Source organism: Physeter macrocephalus, chromosome 13 (assembly GCF_002837175.3).
Source record: "Physeter macrocephalus isolate SW-GA chromosome 13, ASM283717v5, whole genome shotgun sequence".
Taxonomy (NCBI): domain Eukaryota; kingdom Metazoa; phylum Chordata; class Mammalia; order Artiodactyla; family Physeteridae; genus Physeter; species Physeter macrocephalus.
This window is the reverse complement of record NC_041226.1, coordinates 22660235-22679664: the sequence shown is the minus strand read 5'-3', so window position 1 is coordinate 22679664 and position 19430 is coordinate 22660235. Positions and strand designations below refer to the sequence as shown.

At 37.6% G+C, this 19430-nt stretch overlaps 1 protein-coding gene across 2 annotated transcripts in view; it reads right to left on the bottom strand.

The window, feature by feature from the left end:
- Positions 1 to 87: 87 nt before the first annotated feature.
- The window catches only part of NUFIP1 (nuclear FMR1 interacting protein 1), a 53787-nt gene continuing 34444 nt past the window's right edge, over positions 88 to 19430 (bottom strand). The window contains exons 8-10 of one of the 2 annotated variants that reach the window (XM_007115186.4): positions 17307 to 17423; positions 7997 to 8229; positions 88 to 700 (exon numbers count right to left, since the gene is read on the bottom strand). In XM_007115186.4, coding sequence (XP_007115248.2) covers positions 689 to 700; positions 7997 to 8229; positions 17307 to 17423 — 362 coding nt within the window. In that variant the 3' untranslated portion in view covers positions 88 to 688. Of the gene's footprint in view, positions 701 to 5840; positions 6415 to 7996; positions 8230 to 17306; positions 17424 to 19430 lie in introns of those variants that run through there. The other variant, XM_007115185.4, reaches the window with a different exon arrangement.

Genomic DNA, 19430 nt, shown 5'->3' with positions numbered 1-19430 from the left:
CAAAAAAAAAAAAAAAAAAAAAAAAAAAAAAAAAAAAAACACAAAGTTTATACAAGCATATTTAGATAATTATATGTGTTTTGAATGTCTGGAAATACACACCAAACAGTTAACAGTGGCTCTCTGGGGAATATGAGAAGGGAATAGGACAGAACCTCACTTTTTTATGTTATATACTACTGGATTATTTGAATTTTTACAATGAGCATATTATTTTTGACATTGAACAACAACAACTAAAAACAAGATAACTAAGAGACTCAGCGACTAAATGCAACGTGGTATCCTGGACTGAACCATCAAAAAGGATATTCTTGGAAAACAAGTAGAATCCAAATAAAGCCTATAGTTTAGTTTTACAAATTAAATAAAAACATAAAAATAATCAGAAAAACATATAGACACTAAACTGCAAATACTTGCCCCAGGAAACGATGGCACTCGCTGCTAATAACCAGAGAGGAAGCTGCCAGAAACTGTAATGTGGAAACCTTCACACAATGGGCGAAAGGTCCTGAAGAGAAGACATCATAGTTTCTCCAGGGTGTGTACAAAGACTTGTTTAAGTTGGCTGGGTACGGAAGATCGATAGAAGACACTTGCTCTCTTCAGAAGAAGACCCAGAAAGTGTTCCAAGCATGAGCCACGACCGGTGTTTCACAGGATGCACTGCACTGCAGGGCACAGTCTATGGCAACAGCTGTAAGAACAGAATTTCAATTTGGGGTCTTTTCTCTGTACATTCTGAGTATCTGTCTTCTTTATTACTCCGTTTATTCACACTTACTGATGTTCTCCTCTTCCAGTTTTGAGGAAGAAATAATCATTTGTTCCCTAAGCCACTCCCAAGCTGCCTCCAGGTATGCTAACAGTAGACTGTTCTGGAGCAAGCCTGCCCTCCAAAGCTCCGCTTCCACCACAGATGAAGTGGCTTATTCCCTCCCGGTGACCACACAGTCCCCTTCAGCCTTGTAAAAGAGGCAAACAGTCACTGGACAAAGGAAGTGAATAAGGCAACTTTCAAATGCTAATTCAGAGCGTGGGCTGTGGAGGTTAGAAAACCACCAGAAGAAAAACCACCCTGGGCTGTTGCATCAGTGGGGCTCTCTCCTCCCCTCTCTCTGAGGACTCACTGACCACCTAGCACCCAGCAGCACTGGAGAGCTCTACTGCACAGAGCACCACGATTTTCACATGTAAATTAAAATACTGATACATTGTCCACCTCAGAATTTAAATGTCTGTTTTTTAACGGAAAAGAGGAAGGTGTTAGTAATAGTAAATACAAAAATAGGTTGAGCTTTTAAATATGTCCAAAATCTAGTTTTCCAACATGGTACTTCTGATATACAAAACAAGGCACAACATGAAATATACAGAATGATCTTAACTATGTTATCATAAAAAGTTATAAAAACTTAATTTGTCTGATTGGACAGTTGATGATCTTAAGGAATTAATTTGTAATGATAGGTGTCTTTTTTCTAAGTCCCTATCTTCTAGAGATGTATGCTAAAATATATAGAGATAAAATAATAAGATGCCTGAGCATTTGCTTCAAAATAATCTCAGGTGGAGTGCGACAGGGTAGGGTGGGTTGGAATGGGTGAGGTGTAAATGAAAACATGATTGGCAACAAACTGATCAAGTGTTGAAGCTGCATGATGGTTGGGAAGAAAGGTATCATTACATTATTCTCTTTTTACACTTCATATACTTTTACATGTGCTTGAAATTCTCCAGGATAAAATGCTTTTTTAAAACGCCACAAAAAGGAGAAAGAAAAATTAAACAAAGATATTTACCCAAAAAACTGAGGACTATAATGAATAAAGAGATTCAATTAAAAGTCTGGATTAAAACAATCGGGGCTTCCCTGGTGGTGCAGTGGTTAAGAATCCGCCTGCCAATGCAGGGAACATGGGTTCGAGCTCTGGTCTGGGAAGATCCCACATGCCGCGGAGCAACTAAGCCCGTGTGCCACAACTGAGCCTGCACGCTACAACTACTGAACCCCGTGCACCTAGAGCCCGTGCTCCGCAACAAGAGAAGCCACCACGATGAGAAGTCTGCGCACCACAGCGAAGAGTAACCCCCCCTCGCTGCACCTAGAGAATGCCTGCACACAGCAACAAAGACCCAACACAGCCAAAAATAAATTAAAAAAAAAAACAAAAACAATTGACTACTGTCTCCATATGCTCCAAATTCCTTGAAATGATATTTGTAAAAACAACTGAAGATTTACAACAGGGAAGAAATTAAAGGAGGATATCAGGAAACCAGTGGTTTTGAGAAACTCCTATAAAATGGTTCTCAAAATGTGGTCCCCCCAAACAAACCTCATCAGCATCACCTCAAGCTTGTTAGAAATGCAAATTCTCAGGCCACATCCCAACTCCCCTTAATCATAACCTTTGGGGGCAGAGCCCTGCAATCTGGTCTTAACAAGCCCTCCAAGTGATTCTGATGAACCAAAGTTTGAGAACCACTGTAAAACTGATCAGGCTGACAAGAAACAAGAGAGGAAGGCCTCAGCCCAAACCAGCCCCAGAGACAGCAATAGGAAAGGTAAAAGCAATGCCAGGGATACTCTAAGCTGAGTCCACAAGTGACAGAAAGCTGGAAGCCTCTAGCTGCAATAGTCAAGTGCTAACCTTGCCCACCTCCAAAACCAAGTGGTTGGTGGGAGTGGGAGATAAATTCTGCCCGGGATTAAACCTCAGATTAAAACCCTTTGTATTTTGGCAAAGAGATGGGAGTGAGGCTGAGACAATAGCCTAGATCTTTTGCTCACTCCCCATCCGTGTATTCTAAAAATTCTGCGTGAACAAGCTCCCTTTTCTCAGTCAAGGTAAACATCTATGGGAGCAAAGAAGGCTTTTACAAATGTGGGAAAAATCCATACCCACTACCAACCCATTAATCAAGTGAATCTCTTTCATATGTAAGAGTGATCCTTTAAGGACAACAAATAGTGATAAAGATAATTAGTAAATTGAACAAACAGAACAACTGACAATCAAGGGGGAAAACAAATAATTCAAGGAATAGAAAATAACATGAAAATTCTAACTGATATCTTTAGAAATGTAAGGGTACTACACCTTTGAAAAAAGCAATTAGAACATGAAAGCAATCTTGACTATTTAAAAACAAATTACTAAACTTAAAAACTAAACAGAAAAGCTAAATGATGTAATGGACATACTTGAAGAGGGAATTAGTGATCTGGAGGATAACATTTGAAGAAATCTTTCAGAATAGAGCAAAAAGACCAAGACAAATTATATAAATCCAGTGAGAGGATCAAGTCAGGAGGTCCCATATTCACTTGATAAGAAGTCTAGAAAAACAAAAGACAAAATGGAAAGAAAATAAAGAAATCATTTTAGAAATTGCCCTTAGTCTAAGAATGGTACAATTCTTCAGAGTGAAAGAACCATTAGGTAAGCAGAATGAATGACATATATTATATCCCACACACCTGGGTACATTACTGGTGAAATTTTAGGACTCCAAGCATAAAAAGAAAACCCTGAAAGTTTTTCATGAGGGGGAAAAATAAGTTTTTACCAATAAATAAAGAGAATCAGATTGGTGTCTGACTTTTAAGAAGCAATACTGGATGCTAGCAATCATGTTATAGCTTCAAAATTCTGAAGGGAAATGATTTTGAACCTAACACCCTAAACTTTTTTTTAATTGAAATGAGGATTCAACATTTAATTACTTGATATGCTGCAGTAAACCAAAAAACTAACCCTGGGATGAAAGAAAAAGCAGTGAGAAGGAAACAGTGAAACGTATAGCTGTCTAAATCATGATGTATAATATCAAGACACAAACACACACAAAGACCAAGATAATAGAGATTAATCTAAAACAAATCTCACATGATTACACCAGGAGAAGAGGTCCAGGTGGGGAAGTGACAGAATGCTAAGGTAACTGACATAATTGGGAGATGGGTGGAAAATATGGCTACTGATTAACTGTAAATATAGAGAAAAAAGGTAACCCTTAAAGGAACAACAATAGGTTGAATTATTTCCAAAGCACTAAGAGGAAAAACAAGGAGAAAAACAACAACAATCAATCAAGCCAATAAAATGGTAAAATAAAAACAAGCACGATATTCAGAAAATACAAAATACGATGGTAGGAATAGTCCAAACATTTCAACAATTTCAATTAACATGAATGGATTAAACTTCCCAGAGACTCTTAGATTGAACTTCCCCAAAGCTGTTTTGACAACATTAATTGGGGAAAATAGGAGCCAATGCAGAAAGTATTAAGGACAAAAGAGAATATCTCAGTTATAAAAGGCACAGCTCACCAACAGTCACATAATGCTTTCACATCTCAGAAATCAATTCATTAAATGGACAATAAGAATGTAGAAGGTCTGACAATTAAGTTAAATCCAAAAAAAGAACAGGCAAGTCACCCCTCCCCACCCCATAACTCATAGAATATTTACAGATATTGACTATGCATTCCATAAAGTAGAAACCATACAGGTTACACTCCATCTGCTTGGAAATTTTAAACACATTAAGTAATTCCTGGTTTAAATATAAAGGCAATTGAATCTGAAATTACCCACTAGAAATAAACAACAGTCACCACAGCTTAAGACTGTCAGACACAGCCAAGGCAGTACTCAGGGGCATTTTCAGTTTTAAGTACATTTATTAGAAAACAAGAAAGACTGAAAATAAAACATTGCACAATATACCTTAAAGCAGTGATTGCCAACACCCCTGGAGATAGAGTGGTTCTTTGAAAGTAGCCTAGGAGTCTGTGAATTCCTTTATATATTTAAAAGCCTATGGAATTTGCATGCTAACCTGTGATAAAACTGCAGACCAGTCAAAATCTGAATATTAAGTCAGTTTGTAACATTGGTTACTTCATCCGTCCTGATGAGATGAATTGGGTTAAGAGTAACATCTCTGAATAATGCAAGGCCTTATTTATTTTTCTATCTTTAATCCATTGAAGTAGTATACGAACTGAATTAATGAACTGGACAGATAATTTTCCAAAATATGGGGCTCACTGGAGGAATAGAGTAAAGCAGAATAAAAAGGTCTGTATGGTGGTTACCAGGTTGGGAAACACTGACTTCAGTATGAATCTTAATCTCAGGTCTGTGATGTCACGGTGTTTCGTGCCTGGTGTTCCAGGATTTGGGATGGCATCTTACAGATGTAGAGGGAGGGCAGAGACCTGCTACCAGCTTTCTTGCCTTATTTCTTGAAGGCAAGATTCATGGATTTCAATAATAACAATGTCAGATAAAATTAATTTTCCAACTACAACAAGAGACTAATTTATAAAAATCCAGTTCCTCTGGCTGTACGTCAAAAGAGCAGAGCTCTAGCACTAGCTAGCACAAATGACTAAAACATAAGACCAGAACATCTGGTATTATAGGAGATAAAAAGATCATAGCAGCTATTTATTTAAAACATTTTTAGAAGGTTCAATTACTATCTTTATAGGACAAATTTTAATTATTTAAAACTCAGGTACCATGATTTCACAAACTACTGTTTATGCTGTAAAAAACTAATTGAACCTCATTAAGTACTATACTTTACATACTTTTTCAAAGGAAAAATTTTTTAAAAGGTCCAATTCTGAACCATACCAAAAAGAAGCACTTCAACTGAATTGAAACACACACAGAGGCCGTATCTGTAATGTTTCAAATGATCAATATTTGAGCTACTTAAATGCCAATAGGTGAATTTCAACATGTCCTTTGAAATAAACAGTGAAAATTAAAATTTCAAGACCTTCTCATTGTATTAATTTGCTCTGGTTTATTTTTAACATATCCCCCTTTGCTGAAGTTAAAGAATGACTCTTCCTCTCCCATATTAAAAACAAAATGACTGTATTTCTCTCCCCAACCTATAGCTCTGCTCAGCTGAATTAAAAAATTTTTTAAATTTTTTTCTTTACCACTAAACCAGTACCTTCAATTCTTACCTGGCCCAAAGGCAGACTTCCTTACATGACAGCAATAAACACAAATAAAAAGTAGAATTCTGCCAGCAAATATTATGTATGATCCCAACAATACAGACACAGTCTTAAAAATCAGTTATGTATTTATTTGTATAGAGTCAAAGGAAAGACTTGAAAATCCTACATAATAGCCCATGAGGCTTACAATTTAATTACTAATCCAGTTTAAAAAAAAAAAAAGGTTTTCCTCCACAAACTTGAAGATGTTACTATTTTACATGCTTCAGATATGTGTGCTAAAACACCAGACACCTATTCATCTTTAGTTTTTGCAGAAGTAGTATTAAGTCCAAAAAAGTCTTTTTTGATGATGTACCGAACACACTGCAAAATCACGTTTCTTTCATGTCGAATGTCTGGAGCTAAAAGCTAAAAAATGATAAGTAAAAAGATTAGCTGGTAAATAAAATATATCCAAGAAATACCATCTAAAATAGCATATGTGCCTTCTCTATATAAAGAACACAGAACAATAAAGATGTATATTATATTTACTAATTATTTTACTAAAACACAATGCAAGAATATTTCCTTTTAACTAAAACTATCTAGCTTTGTTTTTTTTAAGAAGATGTTGGGGGGTAGGAGTTTATTAATTAATTAATTTATTTTTGCTGTGTTGGGTCTTCGTTTCTCTACGAGGGCTTTCTCTAGTTGCGGCAAGCAGGGGCCACTCTTCATTGCGGTGCGCGGGCGCGGCATGTGGGACCCTCCCAGACCAGGGCTCGAACCCGTGTCCCCTGCATTAGCAGGCAGATTCTCAACCACTGCGCCACCAGGGAAGCCCAAAACTATCTAGCTTTAAGCACAAATGTTCACATTTGAGGTCTTCTCTAGGACTATCAAGCAAAGGACAGGAAAAATAGGTTTAAAAGTCTACAATTCTTTAAATCTAAAAATCATGTCAAACAGGATCCTCCCAAACCCAAATCTATAAACAGCATAGAAAGTGGTAAGGAGATATGGTAAATATAGTAACAATGAAACTAGCAGTAAAAAATCCTAACACTGCTGGTCTTTCAGAACTTCCCATTTTTGTGTTTACTGTAATTGAAAGAAAGCTGAAAATCCCTGGTATCTAGAGTACATAACCAAGGAATTGTATGTGACTCGCCAAAAAGCTTTAATGTAACTACTCATTTTACTTCTGATGTCATTAATGTAGTTCAGAAACACCCACACAGGACCTTTCAGTAGAAAGATGATTTAATATACCACTTATAAGGTAAACATTTAAAAAATGCAATTTACTTTATATAGCACCAAAATTTACAAAACAAAGTACATTTCGGATCAATTTTAATAAAAAGCAACTGTGTCTACATGTATTACAACATGTCATAGGGTGCAGTCACAGAACACTTCAGCTACAGCAGAAGCATATATCTGACCAGGCAAAATCAGACTTTGCAAAGAATGCCAACAGATAGTTTTACAATTCCACTAAAAATTTCAGAGTATTTCTATCACTCTTAGATATGAAAGTCTTGGATCTTTGAACAGCTTCGTGTCCATCACTTTGAATCAAAAGAGGCATTGCTTCTTTACAATTTGAAGAAAGATCATAAATTTTTGAGCACATCATGCTGAGAATAAAGCCAATAATGCACAGAATAAACATAAAACCCTTTCTCTCCCTTCAGCCTGCACTGTATTTAGCTGTGCTTTCAATAGGAAAACTTTAAAAAGGTCAGTACACTTCAATACATATTTCTTTACCAACCACTTAAACCTAGATTCCTTTATTTTAAGCAGTTTTGAAAATTGTAATTATTCTACATTTACCGAGTATCAGCTATATTTCAAATGCAGCTTCAGAATTAAGATACATAGATAACTCTTCAAGGAGCATATGTCTCTGGTAACCTTAAAATACACACACACAAGCCCCGGAGCTCTATCTTCAAGAAACGAGAACACAAAGATCAGAACATAAAGAAAAATCACTTACCATTTCCAGGAGATATGGATGGTGTGTTCTTGGTTCAAATAATGTTTGATTATTGCGATAATTTTTTTTCCTCTTAGGATTTGCGTTTTTAAAACTTTTCTTTTGGCTCTCATACTTGGCTTCTGAGAAATTTCTAACAGTTGCTTTAACATCTTGACTTGGTTTCTCAGGAGTATTGCTATGAAGAACCTGGTCTTCTGCCAGAATGTCTGCTTCAGTCTTGATGGGAGCTTCTAAATGTGATGAAAAATAAACACAAAAATAAAAAACAAATTAAAAAACAGGGAAAGCTTCCAAAGATAACAAAAAAAACCCCCAAAATATTCCCCTTCCCCAGCCATAATACTGGCTACTTATTAGTTAAAACTGAACATGTACAATGTATTATACAAAATTTTTCAAATTGTGAGCTATGACTGCCAATAATTGAGATTACCACAAAGAACTACAGAAAATGATCCCTATGAAAGAAATAATACCAGATGGAAACTTGGATCTACACAAAGGAATGAAGAGTGCCAGAAAGTCAATATGTGGATAAATACAGAAGACCTTTTTTCTCATTTGAAAAAAATTTTAAAGATAATTGACTATTGGGCTTCCCTGGTGGCGCAGTGGCTGAGAGTCCGCCTGCCGATGCAGGGGACACGGGCTCGTGCCCCGGTCCGGGAAGATCCCACATGCCGCGGAGCTGCTGGGCCCGTGAGCCATGGCCGCTGAGCCTGCGCGTCCCGAGCCTGTGCTCCGCAACGGGAGAGGCCATAACAGTGAGAGGCCCGCGTACCGCAAAAAAAAAAAAAAAAAGATAATAATAACAATGTATGTGGGGTTTATAACATGTATAGAATTAAAATCTAAGATAACAATAGCACAAAGGAAGGGAAGAGGAAAATCTAAGTATATTGCTGTAAAATTCTTAAATTACAGGAATACTTTATTTTACTGTGCTTCGATTTAATGTTCTTCACAGATAAAAGCGTTCTGTACAAATTGAAGGTTTGTGGCAACATTGAGCAAGTCTATCAGCACCATTTTTTCAATATCATTTGCTCACTTCATGTCTCTCTGTCACATTTTGGTGATTCAATATTTCAAGCTTTCACTGTTATTTAATTTGTTATAGTCATCTGTAATCAGTGATCTTTGATGTTACTATTGTGATTGTTTTGGGTCACCACAAACCATGCCCATATAAGACAACAGACTTAATTCATAAATATGTATGTTCTGACTGCTTCACCTACCTGCCATTCTCTCATCTCTCTCCTTCTCCGCAGGCCTCCCTATTCCCTGAGACACAATACTGAAATTATGCCGGTTAATAACCGTGCTACAATGGCCTCTGAGTGTTCAAGTGAAAGGAAGTGTCTCACGTTTTTCACTTTAAGTCAAAAGCTGAGACAGGTCAGAAGCTAGGCCTCTTGTACCAGTTAGCCAAGTTGTGAAAGGAAAGGAAAAGTTTTTGAAGAAAATTAAAAGTGCTACTCCAGTGAACATACAAATGATAAGGAAGGGAAACAGCCTTACTGCTGATATGCAGAAAGCTGTAGTGGTCTGGACAGACGATCAAACCAGCCACAACATTCCCTTAAGGCAAAAACCTATAATCCAGAGCAAGGCCCTAACTGTCTTCAATTCTATGAAGGATGAGAGAAGAGAGGAAACTGCAGAAGAAAGGTCTGAAACTAACAGATTTAAAAGAAGCTGTCATCGTGACATAAAAGTGCGAGGTGAAGCAGCAAGTGCTGATGTAAAGCTGCAGCAAATTATCCAGGAGACCTAGCTAAGACAATTAACAAAGGTGACTACACTGAACAACAGAGTTTCTGTGTAGATGAAACAGCCTTGTATTGGAACAAGATGCCATCGAGAATTTTCATAGCTAGAGAGGAGAAGACAATGCTTGCCTTTAAAGCTTCAAAGGACAAGCTGACTCTCTTGTAAGGGGCTAATGCAGCTGGTGACTTAAAGTTGAAGCCAATGCTCCTTTACCATTCTGAATATCCTAGGGTCCTTAAGAATTATGCTAAATCTACTCTGCTTGTGCTCTATAAATGCAACAACGAAGCCTGGATGACACAGCACATGATTATGACATGGTTTACTGAATATATCAAGCCTATTGATGAGACCTACTGCTCAGAAAAAGATTCCTTTCAAAATATGACTGCTCACTCCTAGTCACCTAGGAGCTCTGATGGAGATGTACCAGGAGGTTCATGTTGTTTTCATGCCTGCTAACACAACAACCATTCTGCAGCCCATGGACAAGGAGTAATTTTGACTTTCAAGTCTTATTATTTAAGAAGTACATTTTGTAAGACTATAGCTGCCATAGATTAGTGATTCCTCTTATGGCTCTGGGCAAAGTCAATTGGAAACCTTCTGGAAAGGATTTACCACTGTAGATGTCAGTAAGAACATTCATGATTCATGAGAAGAGGTCAAAATAGCAACATTAACAGGAATTTGGAAAAAGTTGACTACAACCCTCATGGATGACTTTGAGGGGTTTAAGACTTCAGTGGAGGAAGTAACTGCAGATGTGGTAGAAATAGCAAAAGGATCAGAATTAAAAATAAAGCCTGATGTGTGACTGAATTGCTATAATCTCATGACAAAACTTTCACAGGTGAGGAGCTGCTTCTTAGAGATGACCAAAGAAAGTGATTTCTCGAGATGAAATCTACCCCTGGTGAAGACTGTTGAATGACAACAAAAGATTTAGAATATTACATAAACTTAGTTGATAAAGCAACAGCAGGTTTTGTAAGGACTGACTTCAATTCTGAAACAAGTTCTACTGTGAATAAGATGCTATCAAAGAGCACTGCATGATACAGAGACACTGTTCATAAAAGGAAGAGTCAACTGATACAACAAACATCACTGGTGTCTTATTTTAAGAAACTGCCACGGCCACCCCAGCCTTCAGCACCCACCATCCTGAGCAGTCAGCAGCCACCAACATCAAGGCAAGACCCTCCAGCAACAAAAAGATTATGACTCACTGAAGGCTCAGATGATGGTTAGCATTTTTCAGCAGTATTTTTCAATTAAGGTAAGTACACTGTTGTTTTTTTTTGGTTGTTTTTTTTTGTTTTTTTTTTTTTTTGGTGGTATGCGGGCCTCCCTCTGCTGCGGCCTCTCCCGTTGCGGAGCACAGGCTCCGGACGCGCAGGCTCAGTGGCCATGGCTCACGGGCCCAGCCGCTCCGCAGCATGTGGGATCCTCCCAGACCGGGGCGCGAACCCGTACACTGTTTTTTTTAAGACATAATGCTATTGCACACTTAACAGTCTACAGTATGGTGTAAACATAACTTTGATATGCATTGGGAACCAAAAAATCTGTATGACTTGCTTTATTGCAGTGGTCTGGAACAGAACCCACAATATCTCTGAGGTATGACTCTATATATGCAGTGCTATAGTATCATTTGAAAGTATATTGTGATAAGTTAAAGTTGTATCCTATAAACTGCAGACCAACTCCTAAAAAATAAAACAAAGAGATACACTAATAAACAGAACCAAAAACAGATGAGACAAATAGAAACAAATATTGATAATTACAACATTGACTATAATTATTTGTTTAAACACCCCACTTAAAAAGTTAGGTGGTATATGACCCAGCAATCCCACTACTGGGTGTATACCCTGAGAAAACCATAATTGAAAAAGAGTCACGTACCACAATGTTCATTGCAGCTCTATTTACAATAGCCAGGACGAATAAAGACACAGACGTAGAGAATGGACATGAGGACACGGGGAGGGGGAAGGGGAAGCTGGGACAAAGTGAGAGTGGCATGGACATATAAACACTACCAAATGTAAAATAGCTAGCTAGTGGGAAGCAGCCACATAGCACAGGAAGATCAGCTCGGTGCTTTGTGATCACCTAGAGGGGTGGGATAGGGAGGGTGGGAGGGATATGCAAGAGGGAGGGGAATATGGGGATATATGTATACGTACGGCTGATTCACTTTGTTATACAGCAGAAACTAACGCAACATTGTAAAGCAATTATACTCCAATAAAGATGTTAAAAAAAAACCAGTTAGGTGGTCAGACTGGTAAACAACAACAAGACCAACTACATAACGTCTACAAGAAACCAACCTTAAATTGCAGGCAGTCCTTGCTTTGCACAATTTGAACTGAGATTAAGTCTCAGTTACCAAGGAACAATACAAGGTAAGGACTGCATATATAAAGTCAAAGGTTGAAAGTAAAAGGACAGCAGAAGATACAGTGTATACAGCAATCATAAATTTGGAATGGCTATATCAATATCAGACAAAGGAGACCTCAGAACAGGGACTATTGACAGTGATAAAGAGGGACAGTTCATAATGATAAAGAAGTCAATTTGTCAAGAAGACAAAACAGTAACACCTAAAAACAGAGTTTCAGTATACATGCAGCAAAAGCTCACAGAACAGAAAGGAGAAATAGACAAATCCATTATTAAGGTTGGAGACTTGAATACTCTTCTCTCAGTAACTGAAGAACAATGAGACAGAAGATGAGCAGGGATATGAAAAACCTGAGTACCATTAACAACCAATTCAAACTGACAACACCCGACCCAACAACACAGTCTTGTCAAGTTCACATAAACATTCACCTTGTGTTGGGGTATAAAACGAATCTCAATAAATTGAAAAACTGAAAGCATACAGAATATGTTCTCTGACCATAACAGAAGTAAACAAAATCAATAACAGAAAACTATCTTTAAAAACCCTCCAAAAATTGGAGCTGAACAACAGACTTCTAAATAACCAGAGTTAAAGGACATATCACAGGAGAAATTTAAAAATATTTTGAAATAAATAAAAATGAAAACAAAATGTGTCAAATGTGCGGGATGCAGCTAAAGCAATGCATGGAGGCAAACGTATAGCTCTGAATGCTTACATTAGAAATGAAAAAAATCTAAAATCACTTATCTAAGTTTCTACTGTAATGAGGTAGAAAGTGAGGAGGAAAGAAAGAGTGAAAGTGTGAAAATCAATTAGAAATAGACAACAGAAAAAAATCAACAAAGCCAGAAGGCAGTTCCTTGAAAAGATTTATAAAATTAATAAACACCTAGCAAGATGATCTGATCAAGAAAAAAGGGGGAAAAAACCCCAATTAATAGTATAAGGAATCAAAGAAGGAACAGCACTATAAATCCTACATATATCATAAGAAAATATCACAAACAACTTTATGCCAATAAATTTGACAATTGGTCAAATTGAAACAAATTCTTTTGAAAAGTACAAATTACCAAAATTGGCTCAAGGAAAAAGTAGAAAATCTGAATAGCACTATACCTATTAAGGAAATTTGATTAATTTAGAATCTTCCCCCAGAGAAAATGCCAGGTACAGATGGCTTCACTACTGAATCCTACAAACAAGGAAAAATTGCAGCAATTCTACACAAACCCTTAAAAGAGGAGGAGGAAACAGATCCCAACTCATCCCAAATCCAGACAAAGCCTATAAGAGAAGAAAAACACAGACTAATACTCCTCAAGAACACGGATGCAAAAATCCTTAATAAAATATTGGCAAATCAAATCCAGTAATGTATTAAACAGGTAATACACCAAGACCGAGCAGACTTTATCCCAGGAATACAGGGTTGGTTTGACATTTCAAAATCAATTGGTGTATTTCACCATATTGAGAAAAAAACAACAACCACCATATAATCAGTTGAAAATTCACAAGTATTAAGATAGGAATTCCCTCCTCTCAGCCCCAAATGGTTTTTCTATATTTTTTATTACCATGAATTATAGGCTGATGTGATATAAAGAGTTCTATTCTAGAAGTCGGGAACTGAGTTCAATTGCCTGGACAAGAGTGTAACAGGCTAATCATATGCCTCAAAACCCTCAACATTCAAGCATTACATAGGACTGAATGTGGAAATTACATTTGAAAGGAAGTACAGGGTAAGTGCTAGAAGCACAGACTCTGTTACAAACTGTTAGGTTCAAGTTCTAGATCCAAGACTTCCTAGCTGTGTGACCTTGGAGCAGCTACTTACCTCTGCCTAAATTTCCTCATAAGTAATGGCACCTACTTCATGAGGTTACTGCAATAACTAAATGAGTAAAGCACATTAAACAGTGCCTGAAACAGAGTAAGCACTGTATAAGAATTTGCACTGATAGTGATTTTAATGTGCCTTCAAACTAATGAGGAAAAGAGGAAAAGAAGAGAAATATAACCATAAAACAATGGAGCTAAGAATTCACAAGTGGTTTGCAGAGTTCAAAACTATGGAAATAATAATTAAAGGCAACAAAGAAAAACTAGGGCACTATTTTCTATTATTCCCTTTCCCTTCAAGTATTGCTCTCCCAATCCACAAATAAAAAAGTCAAATGAATCAGAGCCCATATTGTCACTTCCCTGCTAAGGAATGAAGAACTGGGACCATTTATATGTTTCTTGAGGTACACAACATTTTCCAGCTTAGCATCATATTTTAATGTAATATTTATCAATCCAAATAGATTTAAAACATAGCCACTGAGTTTTTTCAAACCTAAATCACTCTTTTTTGGTTTGTGGGCTTTTGAATCAGTTTTCAGTAAGTATGGAGGTCCCTCAATCATAGCCAAACCTGTTTGAAGAAACATAACAATTTTGGGGAGTTGCAAAACCGGGCTTAACTTCTCATATGGCGCAAACAAAAACAAAAAACTAACATGCAAGACCCAGGATAGATAAAACGTTTGGAAATACTGCTCACTGAAATTTTCTTTCCTATCTATATCTTAATGATTCTGACAGCCCCAGAACCAAGTATATAGCCTCTTCTTTTGCTCACTTTCTGGAAGGACCCTTTCCTTGTTTAAAATTCATTCTGGAAAAGCACTATTCACGTGTAAGATCCTCTACACACTTCTATGTTAATTCCTAAGTTAAGACAGATCTTAAATATACGGTCGTTAAAAATACGGTCGTTAAAATCTGTGAGAAAGAATCAGACTGTTTCTCTCCATTTAGAACCCACTTCAATAAGCAGCCTTCTAGACGCTATTTCATGGTTCAGAGAAGGCTCACTTTATTTCCTTGGTTTATTTATTCTGAAGTCCCTCTGTGGCAATATCCTATCCTATCCTATAGCCCAGAATTAACACTGAAAGCTAGAAATTTGCTAGTGACCTGGATGGCTTAATAAAGTTGAATTCAAGTTACATTAAAAAATTCTTAAGGCTTAGGAATGTGAAGCAAGGACTTTCTCCTTAAGGCAGGACATTTTAGACAATTAGTCAAAATGAATTCATACAAAATCAAATATATCTTTTAACAGACAACATCTTCTGTTATGTACTAGAAAAGAAAAGCTATGCATTACTGTGCAGGAAGATAGCAAATGCCACACAAAGAAAGACTGTAATGGAAGGCAATATAGTTGGCTTCTTTAGACATTTCAGTCCCTAAACCTAAGTTACATCAGCTTTGCCATATAGTAGCTTTGCAAACCTACCCTCTCGAAGCTTAAGGGTCTATAAAATGGAGGGTTGAAACCTCAAAGATCCCTTCCAGTTTCCTTTCTTCCTTCTAATTTAAAAAATAGTGGCGGGCTTCCCTGGTGGTGCAGTGGTTAAGAATCCGCCTGCCAATGCAGGGGGCACAGGTTCGAGCCCTGGTCTGGGAAGATCCCACATGCCGCGGAGCAACTGGGCCCGTGAGCCACAACTACTGAGCCTGCGCATCTGGAGCCTGTGTTCCGCAACGACAGGCCACAACAGTGAGAGGCCCAAGAACAGCGATGAAGAGTGGCCCCCGCTCGCCACAACTAGAGAAAGCCCTCGCACAGAAACGAAGACCCAACACAGCCAAAAATAACTAACTAAATAAAAAATAGTGGCAGCCTCAAAATGAAGACATGAGTATAAAATGTTTTATCTTAGGAATGAGAGAAGAAAGCATTAGTACAGCTTGTTTTTATGGGATTCAGTGATCTGGTAATAGCTTTCTTTGCTATCACCTGTCATAAATACAAATGATAAGCAGGAAATGTAATATGTGTTTAAAGAATAACTTCATCTTCCTATCAGTATAATGGAAACAAGAGTAAAGAAATAAATACTGTTTTTCTTAAGATTAAAAAAAAAAATAAGAAGAGGCAACCGTCTGCTAAGGAATACTCTGATAAAGCCAAAGTAGTTTATATTTCAAAATTCAACTAGCTTTTACGCAGCTACCATAGTAAAAGGAAAAAAGGGAAAAAAAATTCCTGTTATAGATAGATCTAAACCTTAACTTTCGTTTTAAAGCCCAACTCTTCCTTCAACATCTCAACTACACAAACATTGATTTTCTCTAGCCTAGCCAACATTAAAAGTCCTGCCATCTTCATCCAATTACATTCAAACCTTCCCTTCATCCTACATATTCACTTTTAAGGCCCTCTATTCTTATCTTGAGTACAGCCCCTACTGTGATTACATATCTGAGACACACACTCATGAATTCTCTCATGGTTGGTTAGTGAAGCCTAGAAAAAATGACCATGCAGAGCCAGGTACACAGGCACAACAGGACACATGCTTATTCACTAAACAAATGCTGTATTACTGATATGAACCTTGGGTTAAGACCTGCCATACTGCCAAGCCTACTTGCAGCTCTTTTAGGTGGCCCTAAAAGAGACGCTAGTGATTGAGCTGGTTTATTATCATCTTTAAAGGTTAAGACATGTATCCTGAACAACGTTAACTTCTCAGAAAGACTATCTAAAGGATTCCATGTCTCTCAACCTTTAAAGTACATACACAGGCGAGTGCAACACAAGTATAGGGTTACTGTGTTCTCCAAGTCAGATAATTCAGGTAAATGAGCTCTATAAAGAGCAATGCCCCATATACATGTAAGGAATGTTATTATCCTCTTTGTCACAAAGGACCTCGCTCCACCTACTAAAGGTGCAAAACATGTTAAGACAAGGGTTCTTGAGAGTAGAGAGAAGTAATTAACTTTCTTCACTGTATCTTTTAGAATTTTCTTTGATTTCACCAGTGGATATTATCTCTTCCCCTTCCTATTCTTTCATTATATTATTTTTGCCCTTTTCTCCTAGAGGAGCAATACATTTCCCCATTTCTCTCACTTCGCTTCATCCCATGTTAATTTCTGAATCAAATGAAGAAGGAACTTGAGGATCAAAGAATGTGCATGACACATCTTGTCCTCAGATACATACACATGAAAGGATGCTACTGATGCGTAGTGTACATCAAAGGCAACGAAACAAACTTAACTGTAACAACTGAGGCCATGACTTACCTTCTGGCTCACTCTCTGACCCCGAGAGGCTGCCATAGCTGCTCATTAGGGAGCACAGGGCTGGTGTCACTTCCTTAGGTATGACAGCACTTTGTGGTTTCTCCTCTTTATCAGACTCTGGAATAGAAAGACCTAAGAGTAAAACTGTATACCAAAAATATCTACAGCCATAAAAAAGAAAGCTGACAGCCCCCCACTCCCTCATGTGTTAGTGAAAAGAAAGTAGTTTCTGATCATTTCCTCAATCTTCCCAAAAATGAAATCCAGGAGACTCGAAAAATTTCCCCTTGGTTTAAATCTTTATGGTCAGATAAGCTATCGGCCCTGAAGAGAAAACCGAGGGGCAAATGGAAGCTATACACGACTCAGTTTCTTACCATGCTTCACAGGTTATGGAACTTGGGCCTTCTCTAAATTAACTAGACAGTCTTTGTTATTATTTTATTTTATTTAGGCTATTAATTAATTTTATTAAGGTAGCAGGAAGGCCATAAATTTATTTGACTTCACTGGATTAGGATCACAGACTCTGAAAATTAGATTTGGAATAAATAAAATATAAAATATCCACTCTTTTTGTTGTTTTTAAGACTGGTTTAGAGAGCACATATAACATTTCAACCATTCTATAGCTAAAGGCACAAAGAGTTATGCTGAACTGAATCTGCCCCAAATTTTTATTATTTAGAACTTCTAAGAACTTAAGTAAACAAGCCAACTATGAGAATTTACCAAGTACTAAGAGCCTGCCAAAGGTAAAGTGTTTGATCAGAGCCCAGTAAGCCTAGCTATAGCCCCGGGACACCACCTATTACATTTATTTTTGGCAGCTCTCAAAATGTATTACATCTATTCTAAACAAGTCAGTAATGCCTGACTGAAGAATGAAGACAATAAGTAACTTGTCTGTGTAATGAACCAACTCAACCCACAACCAATATGAAATGTTTCAAGACAGTACTCAACGTTTACCAAGTCAGTCTAAGGGAAACCAAAACATGCCAGTAGGAAACAGGAGGAAACTTTTATGTGAGCATGGAATTACCACCTTCTGGTGGATGAAGTTAAATCCTCTCTCCTCCATCAACCCACTGTGCCCAGCAGCAGCCCCTCCAAAAACTGCTCCTTGTCGATTTTTAGCTAACTTATTACCTTTTCTCCTGAATTAATAAAGGGAAAGGAAAATATGCAGTTATATATATATAAATAAGCTACTAGTGGATAAAACAGAATCTGCAACAATATTAGTATAGACACTGGTCATCTCATTGTTTGAATGATGATGTACCAAAGTGTAGTATTTCCTTCTAAGACCCAAAGAGAGGCACCAAAAAGTACAATACAGTTGACTATATAATGCTCTTTAAAAGCATGAGCTCATTCAATCCTTATGAAGTATCACCTTCACTTTTTTTTTTTTTTTTTGGTTGCATTGGGTTTTTGTTGCTGCGCGTGGGCTTTCTTTAGTAGTGGCGAGCCGTGGGCTTCTCATCACGGTGGCTTCTCTTGTTGCAGAGCACGGGCTGTCGGAGCGTGGGCTTCAGTAGTTGTGGCTCGCAGGCTCCAGAGCGTAGGCTCAGTAGTTGTGGCGCACGGGCTTAGTTGCTCCACAGCATGTGGGATCTTCCCGGACCAAGGCTCGAACCTGTGTCCCCTGCCTTCGCAGGCAGATTCTTAACCAGTACGCCACCAGGGAAGCCCCGCCTTCACTATTAATTACAGGTGATGAAACCAAAATTCAGAGAATCTGAACTGGATGATCCTTCAGGTAACAAATCTATAGAACACATGGGTCAAATTTAAATTCTGGCTATCTGATTCCAAATCCCAGTTCTTAACTAGTGGGCTAGAATATCTCCTACAGATATATAAAGCCCTCTTCTTAAAATTAAGTCATCCTACCAAAACGTCTCTATGGTCAAGAATGTTAATAAATGTCTTCCAGCTATAGCCCATTTCTCTGTTCCCTTTCACAGCAAGACACCAAATAACTATTTATATAATTCACCAGGGAACACCTGGGCCTGAAATTTCCTACAGCTATCTGACACGCTCCGGAATCTACTCCAATCTGTCTTTCAGGCCCACCACACCAGGGAACCTTTTTCTTCCAAGTTCACTGGA